Source organism: Gracilinanus agilis, chromosome 4, assembly GCF_016433145.1.
Source record: "Gracilinanus agilis isolate LMUSP501 chromosome 4, AgileGrace, whole genome shotgun sequence".
In the NCBI taxonomy this organism is placed as follows: Eukaryota; Metazoa; Chordata; class Mammalia; order Didelphimorphia; family Didelphidae; genus Gracilinanus; species Gracilinanus agilis.
In genome coordinates this window covers 207,900,942-207,909,980 of record NC_058133.1, presented here as the reverse complement: position 1 = coordinate 207,909,980, position 9,039 = coordinate 207,900,942, and the positions used below count along the sequence as shown (strand labels likewise).

Here is a 9,039-nt window from a genome sequence, read left to right as displayed (position 1 = left end):
TATATATATATATATATATATATATATATATATATATATATATATATATATATGAGAGTAAACTCCAGGTTTTGGGGGGAAATGTTTTATACCAGCTGTTTTGGTTAGTAAACCAAGTTAGTAAAATGTCTTTGCTAAAAGCTAATGAACTTTGCTGGCTGCTTGTTAATGGGGAGAATTACCAGAGGGGGCTCTTGAGGAACAATGTTAGAAAGATAGCCCAGTTGGGTTACTTGTAGAATCTGAGGTAGCAGTCGCCCCTCTGGAGACTAAACCTTTGCATATGAGCTAAAGTTTGGAGGAGTAGCCCCAGAGGGAGTATTACAAGGTGATTAAGCAAAAGGACTGAGACTTATTACTCCATGAAACCTTTTGCTAAACATTAAAGGAGAGAAAGTTGATTAAGTTTATCTAAGAACATACATTGATATATTATGTTCTTACTTGGCCTCGAATGGCAGTCTGAGTTTAGGAGACTGAAAAGGACAGAAGTGAGCAAAGCCAGAACTACTGCAAAGAACTAAGCATGTGAAATAGGGAAATAGGGAAAGACATTAGACTTTGTGGCTGGAAGATAATTTGCCACAGAGAGCAGGGAGAGAAAAATACAAAACACACCCCCTCTTTCAATATCCTTTTTCTGGGGAAGATAAAGCTGAAGTCATATAAGCAAATCTTAAGTTGACATAAAGACAAACATCTAAGATATAAAAGGAGAAAATGCTTCCCCCCCAGGCCCAAATTCCTAAATTGTGCTGGTAAGCGCCTACCTATGCCTTCTTAGTACTCTTAGACATTAAGCTTTACCTTAGAATCCTGTGTGTTGTACTTGTTTTCAATCCCATAGATTTCTTGAAGGAGGTAACTGACCCCATCCACCTGGAAACCATAAGAAGAAAGATTCAAAAAGATGAAATTTGTGATCAATGGATGGGCTCTACTATAGCAGGGTTTGGAAAAGCCTTTTTTTCTACCAAAGATCACTTGATTCACATGGCAAAAAAACCCCAAACAAACCAGGGTTTGTACAAATGAATTCAGCAGAGTTTTTTCTTTGGTGGATTACTCAATCCTCTATGTTCAATAGGGAAAATTTTTAAAAAATTAGATAGATTGCAGTCCTATATTATAGTCAATTAAAGCAGACTTGCCTAGAAGAAAAGAGAGAAACAGAAGTGGAGAAGACAGGTAGAAAGAAAAAACATCAGCAAAGGCTGAAGAAGAAGTTAGAAATCTTGGGCTGTTTTCCTTTCACAAGATCACTGTAAATAGTACTCTTAACATTTTTATGTTATAGATAGTTATTGACTTTATACAGATTTTAAGTTTTGGTTATCATGTATTATTACTATTCTCTATTCAGAAGGTAACTTCTAATTGAAATTATTGTGATGTAGTGATGGTTGAATGGTCAAATAGTAACTGAATAAATTCAAAATATCTCTGAAGGCTCTGATCCCCATAGCCTTAACTGGTCATGATGCTTCCTCCCATCTGAAATCCTCCTTTACAAGATCCTTTCATAAAACCTCAACCACCAAGGATGCCCATCTAAGGTTAATATTGTTGACAAAGCAGTCCAATTCCCTATTACCCAGTCTTTTGCTGGCCCCATACAATATCTAACTCCATTGGCTGGTCTGACACATTTTCATTCCCCAGCTGGTCAATATTTATTTTCACTTTGGAGGGTCTTAAGGAAAAACTATGAACCAGATTCACAGTGTCCTTAGAAGATTATGAGACAAGATTATATAGGTGGGAGACATTGATCATAATTTTTGCTCCACTACTTATAAAGGATATAAGGAAAGTATCCTCCTCTGAGTTTCAGTTTCCTCATGTGTAAAATGAGGCAATATCATCTGGTCAGAATCTTTCACAAGTGTTAGCATTAGATTTCAAGGTTCTCACTGTTCCCAACACATTTCATATGACTGTCCCATACAACCACAGCCTTAGCCAAGCTGGCCATGCCCACTGTATTTAGTTCAGATTGATTAAAAAATCCTCTTTGAAAACTTGGTCTTAGTTTTTCTCTTAGTAAGGATCTTAAACTAAGCCACACTAAAATATTTTAAGCTAACTAGGCCTTGAGGTATTTCATTCCCAACAGTATTTGCAATTTTTACCCAGGGAAAATGTTTAACTCAAAGAAATGAATGTCCCTGAGGATTTTGTTTCAGTTATACCAGCACCAGATAACAGGAGGGTAGGAAGTTGGGGCTTCTTTCTTTTTCAGAGGCAGAGTTGCATCTGTTGAACTTAATGGTAAGGGATCCTGGTACCTAATAAACATTTCATTAAAAAAAATTTTTTTAAACCCTTACCTTCCATCTTGGAGTCAATACTGTGTATTGGCTCCAAGGCAGAAGAGTGGTAAGGGGAGGCAATGGGGGTCAAGTGACTTGCTCAGGGCCACATAGCTGGGAATCCTGAGGCCAGATTTGAACCTAGGACCTCCTGTCTCTAGGCCTGGCTCTCAATCCACTGAGCTACCCAGCTGCCCCCTAAACATTTCATTTTTGAACACTTGTATTATGCTGGGGAAAAAACTCTCAGGCTGACAGTTCCCAGTACCTGTTTTACAGAGAAACTTTTCTCGTTTGTTGAAAGTGCTCTCTAGTCTCTGAAATGAAGGATGGTTTGTGGGTTTGTATCTCTCTCCCTTCCCATACACATCCCCTTGCTGTCAAAAGCCTAAAGCAGAAAGCTCTTCCAATCTTCCATTCTTGGAATTACTTTTCTCAGACCCAATAATGATAAGTCTACAAAGATGCTAAATCAGATTCTCCTTTAGGCTAACCTTAACATCTAAGAACCTGAACCCCTGCCCCTCCATTCCCCTTTTCTGTTCCCCTTTGGTGAAATCTTCACTTACCACCTGCTTCTGTTTCAGGGGCTTTACACAGAAAGTGCCATCTGTGTGCTGAAATGAAAAGATTATGATCATGACCAGGAAGGAAAGTAAGAAGTTGTTAATCAATCTAGCATTTAAATAAGGACCTATTAAGCATCAGGCGCTGTGCGAGGTGTTGGGGACACAAAGACTGAAATCACCCTGACTCTTGAGGTGTTTCTATTCTAGTTGAATATAGGTACAGTGTATTCATATGTAAGTATATCAAGAATAAATACCCAAGGAGGGGTAGGCAATTGGGTACACAGTTGATGGAGTGCCAGACCTGGAGTTCAGAAGACCTGGGTTCAAATCAGACCTTTGATACTTCCTAACTGTGTGACTGTGGGCAATCACTTAACCTTGATTGCCTAGCCCTTGCACTCTTCTGTCTTAGAACTGATACAAAAACAGAAGGTAAGGGTTTAAAGGGTTTTAAAAAAAGAGTTAAGAGTTTAAAAAAAAGAAAAGAAAGAAAGAATAAATATAGGGGCAGAGACTAGCCCTGTGATTTCTTTGGTCCCTCTACCACTGAAGAGCAGCACATTCTCTAAGACTTAAGAGTTTAAAAGAGTTACTTCAAGCACTGAGAGATTAAATGACTTGCTTGGGGGTCACACAGTCAGTCTGTGTTAGAGGCAGGACTTGAATCCATGTCTTCTTGGCATCAAGGTCAACTTTCTATCCATTGCAACACTTGTATAGATTAAATATATACAGAACAAAACACAATGGAATTTATAAACATAAAGGAGGTTTTGGGTTTTTTTGGTGGGGTATAGTAATATTAGTGGATGTTCCTTTATTTATGCTATAATAATCCTACATATTAAATTTAATACACATTTGTAAAGGCTAAATAAATTCTGGTCCACAAATATAATGGAATATTACTTCATCATAAGGATATAGGAATATAAATAATCCAGAGAAACATGCAAAGACCTAAATGAACTGCTAGAGAGTGAAGTAAATGGTATGAGCAGAACAATATGACTAGTTATATGTATGACAAGATAAATGGAAAGAATAAAAAACCCTAAACTGAATGCAAGTTGGGTCCTGAAGAATTGCTAAGAAAATGCCCCCCGACCCCACCACCCCTGGACAGTATATATTGTCAGACACGATATGGTGATTGAAGTTTTGCTGAACTCTTTTTGCCCTCCTTTCTTTTAAAATCTTTGTTATAAGGGTAACCAAAACTCAGGATGGGGAGAGAGGTGAGAGAGAGAGGAGGTATATTTAGAAATGAAAGTGATGTATAAACTAAATAGATCAGTAAAACGGGATTAAAAGCCCAAATATTTAAGAATCTACTCTGTACATAGCACTGGCCTAGGCATTAGGTATAAGGACAAAAACGAAACAGTCAACCCAGCACAGAAAAAGACGAGGCCAGCCCTGAGGGTGAATCTACTCAGGTAGCCTTGACCCTGGTCTTCTTTGTGGAGGGGCAGAGAAATGGATTTAAAACTCAGCTTAATCCAAGAAGAGGAGAGGACTTGCTGGTTTACTTACTTACCTTTTCAAATGTAGCCAAAAGTACATGGCAGTGTCCAAAATGCTCTGCAAGACACAAAAGCATAAGGTTCTGGAAGAAAAGGCACATTCTGCACCTTGAGGTCCCTATCTCACTAATGATGCTCCCAACCCAGATTCTGCTAATGTACCACAACAGAAGTCACATTCTGACAGTTACAGGAAAAAAAACCCTGTTAGATCGCATAATTTTAAAAAAGACATGCTACCCTCTGGCAGCAACAGCTGTGGTGGGCAGCACCCACCACAAGAGATCACTCACTATACACAGAAAGAGAGTCCACGTCCCATCGTACCATCGCCTTCATCCACTACAGCATGGACAACCAGTGGGTAGACTTCTCGGTCCAGGTCAAAACCCAGCTGCAGAGCGAGCAGAGCAGAGCAGATGAAAGCACAGGATGAGGAGTCGAGACACTTGCATGGCATGTGACCAAATACCCTTATAATATGTCATAAAAGGGATATCTTGTCTAGAAGCCTTTAAGCTCCATCATTCAGAACAAGTTCCTGTTCTAGGGCCTCAATATTCTCTTTTGTTTTGACCCTTACCTCCTTGACTTAGAATCAATATAGCTGAGGCCACATTAGTACCCAGGACACTCCAACCCCCTGCCCCAGTCTCCAGGTCTGGTTCTCTATCAGTATACTCTTAACTGTACAAGTCAATTTAGTTATTTGAGAGCTCTGTATAAAATTTCTTTCTGACATAAGCCCATTAGAACTAATAGCTCTTCCCCTATCCTACCCTGTCTAACTTAGGACACTGCTGCCTTAAAACATGCTGATTAAAAAGATCATCCTGGGGCAGCTAGGTAGCACAGTGGATAGAGATCCAGGCCTGGAATTGGGAAAACCTGGGTTCAAATCGCAGACCCTTCCTAGCTGTGTGACAAATTGCCTAGCCCTTACTGTTCTTCTGCTTTGGAATTGATACTTAATATTAATTCTAGGACAGAAGGTAAAAGATTAAAATAAAATGAAATAAAGAAGTGATGAGGGCCTGAGCTAAGATGATATAGAGAGAAGAAAGGAAATACATGTGAAATATGTTACAGAAATAGAAATGATGAGATTTAGAAACTGACTGAATATGTGGAGTGAAAGAATGTGAGGAGTCAGGGACAGTACCTGGGATTGCAAACCTCAGTGACTGGAAGCACGGTGGTGCTCTAGACAGGGAGTTTCTAGAAGCTGCAAACTTTGAAAGGGGAGTGGGTTTTGGGGAAAAGGTAAATTCATTCGGTTCTGGACATGCTGAGTCTGAGGTGCTTATGGGAAAGTCAATATGAAATATCCACCATGTAGTGGGAGATATCTACCAGAGTTTAGGCAATTAGGGTTGAGTAGGGATGTGGAAATCACTGACATAGACAAGATAATTAAACTATGGCAAGTTGTGAGAATATAGCCAGAATTAGGTGATGTGATATGGATGACAATCAGCAAAAGAGACAGAAAACATGATCAGACAGGTAGAAGAATCAAGAGAGTCTTGCCATAAAGACCTAGACAATATCTAGAAGGGAGAGAATATCAAATGTGATGAAAGAAGAGAATTCAGGAAAGGCTATAATGGTTGGTAGTTAAGAGATTATTGGTAATTCTGGAGAATTTTATTTCAATGGAATGGTGAGATTTGAAGCTAGATTGCAAAGAGTTGCAAAATGAGTGAAAGGAGAGGAAGCTGAGATGATAAGTGTAGGGGACAGATTTTTCTAGAAATTTGGCTAAGAAATGGAGGAGAGATCTAAACTGATGATTTGAGAAGATAGTCTAGTGAGAGATTTTCCAGGATTGGAGGAGTCATGGCTATGTTTGGATAGAGTACTAATCAGGGAGGAATGAAAGGGTTATCTTGCTGAGGTGAGGGCACAACTGATAGTATATCACTTAAATTTTCAGTGGATCCAGTTGGTTTGGCTGCCTCATTTCCTCCAATTCCAGATAAATAGAAGTGAGGGCAGGTAAATGGTATGTGTTCTCTAGAGTTAGACTGGGATCTGGCAAAGCAGGAGTGGTGATAGGACAAAGGGACTGAGAACAAAAGAAAGAAGAAAGTGAGGTTAGAGTATGGATTATGGCCTGGAAAAGGATTGAGGGATGGGAAGTTTGAAGGTTGCAAGGTTGAAGACTAGGTTGAAAAGCTCTTTGGGAAGGTGAGAGGAAGGGACATGGGGGAACATTTTGGTTATGTAAAAAGTAAAATCAAATTTTTATATTATTTTTTTAAAGAAAAGGCATAGGGAGAGTTGGAATGAGAGGATGAGATACATGTTTTTGGGTATGTAAATGGTATGACAGAATCAAACACATAAGGGCATGAAGGATGAAACTGAAATGTGTGAAATTTTTCTTACTTTACTTGTAAAAGCTAATGCTCATTGCCTCTTAGATGCTCATAAATGTCCTTTAGGAAATGCTAGCCATATATTCTCCCTCATCACTCATATCCCCAAGATGCTTGGTAAGAGGCAGCTTACCTCCTCTTCCGCCCATTCAGATGGGTCAACAGTATGGGAGGGCAGGCAGAACTGCTGACACACTCCTCGCTTGTAGTGCACAGTCTCTGATTGAAGGCTGTTGTCTTTTGGGATGTAGCTACAGATCAAAGGAGAGGGTCAAAGTCAGCATCTTGACTAAATATATTTGACATTTCCCTCTTTCATTTTGCTTCTCAATGATGTTTACTCCCAACCATGGAAAATAAAAGGGAAAACCTGCTTTATTATGCAGATTTCCTTTGCCTTTGGCTGGCTATGCCATTATAATTCCTCTACCCAACCTATATGCCATCCTCAAAAAGAATAATAAAGTCAATAAAATTACTTAAATAACAAGAGCCATAATGCTACCTTGCATCGAATCAAGATGATGTGAAAAAGGCAAAAAACTAAAGAGCATATTTGCTAGCTCAGGAAGTAGATCCTGGCCACAAAAGAAAATGGAAATAGCATAAGACTTGGCTCATATCTAATGTATCTCTAGGCAGTGGTTCCCAAACTTTTTTGGCCTACCGCCCCCTTTCCAGAAAAAATATTACTTAGCCCCCTGGAAATTATTTTCTTTAAAATTTTAATAGCAATTAATAGGAAAGATAAATGTACCTGTGGTCATCACCACTCTGCTGGATTGCTGCAGCACCCACCAGGGGGTGGTAGCGCCTACTTTGGGAATCACTGCTCTAGAGGAAGGGGCTCATCTGGTCATCATCCCTTTTTTACCTGGCTATGCCATTCTGGAACTCTTCAGTGGCCTGATAATAGATGGTGATTGCCACTCGGGCATCAGTGTCAAACGTGAACTCTACATTGTAGTAGACTTTGGCTCTGCTGACCTCTTCTCCAGGGGTTTTTACTTCTTCAGTGCACCTGGAAGACCTCAGAGAATGAGAATTTGCTGTGTTCCCCAGACTCCAGGAATGAACCCTATGCTGAATGCTTCCTAAATTTATAGGCCAGGACTTAGAGAACATCTGGAAACTTTCATTCTTTCTGCATCCATTTAGTTAGAGTCATGTGCAACTAGAAAACCAAAATTGTTTAAAATTAAATTCAAAAAGGACAAACATAAAGTCCTACTTCAAGGATCCTTGATTTGTTAGTGTGGGTATTGCCACTATGGACTTAGAAAATCATGACTAGGCTTTAACACAGGTCACTAGCGTTGTTGTTGTGGCTAAAAAACTCATCACTCTGAAGCTGACCTCTCCGAATTTAGAGAAACTAATCTTTTGACAAAAGGCATAGAGTCTCCTGTTATGTCCATATTGAATGTCTTTCCAGGGTGGCAGAAGTTGTTGTGGAGAGCCCAGTCTCTGTTGGCATAATCTTTAAAAACCAAGAATTATCCCTACAGCAATGAGGAATTTGAATGAAATGCTAAAGTAAATGTAAAGCCAACTTAGAAGTTCCCAAACTCAACTTCACAAGTACAGGGTTGAGGGAGGGGAAGTTAAATAATAGAATTAACTTGATTATATCATACTCTAAGGAGTTAATGCCATGACAGCAGAAAAGATAAATAGATCTTAGCCTGCATTGACATAAGGCCAATGCCCAGCATAAGGAAACTGATGTACTCTGGCCAGGTTAGGCTACATCTGAAGTATTGGGTTTGGTTGTGGGAACATAATTTTATTGAAAACTTCTTTAATTATAAAAAAAACATCCATGAAAACAAATAAATACACATACAAAACAAGGAACAAAAATTAACATTTTCCTCCCTCACAGTCCCAGCTTTAGTGAGGAAGACTCAAAAGAATGAATAATCAACCACCAAGCATATAATATGCTTTTGTTCTGTGTTCTAGACCTGCCTGAAATCCTGCCACTTTTGGCCTGGTATTCTTCCTTCTTTTCTTTCTCTTATATTGTAGAAAATTTGTATATAGCTCTGGTCTTGCTTATTTCACACTGTACACATTTCACACTGTATTTCACACATATGAAAGAACTATATGCATATTTCCTTATAGAACTAATTTTTATTATTTTTAATGGCATGATAATATTCCACTATATTCATATACCATGATTTAGGGCCTGATAAGGAGACTGCCTCAAGAGGAGAAAAAGTGCCTTCTTTTGGTCTCC

General features: G+C 39.0%; 1 protein-coding gene across 3 annotated transcripts in view; it reads right to left on the bottom strand.

The window, feature by feature from the left end:
- The window catches only part of RNF157 (ring finger protein 157), a 150,224-nt gene that overhangs the window by 16,883 nt on the left and 124,302 nt on the right, over positions 1-9,039 (bottom strand). For all 3 annotated transcript variants that reach the window (XM_044676992.1, XM_044676994.1, XM_044676993.1), the window contains exons 4-9: positions 7,666-7,812; positions 6,925-7,042; positions 4,738-4,804; positions 4,425-4,468; positions 2,882-2,929; positions 808-879 (exon numbers count right to left, since the gene is read on the bottom strand). In XM_044676992.1, the coding sequence (XP_044532927.1) occupies positions 808-879; positions 2,882-2,929; positions 4,425-4,468; positions 4,738-4,804; positions 6,925-7,042; positions 7,666-7,812 (496 nt within the window). The remainder of the gene's footprint in view (positions 1-807; positions 880-2,881; positions 2,930-4,424; positions 4,469-4,737; positions 4,805-6,924; positions 7,043-7,665; positions 7,813-9,039) is intronic.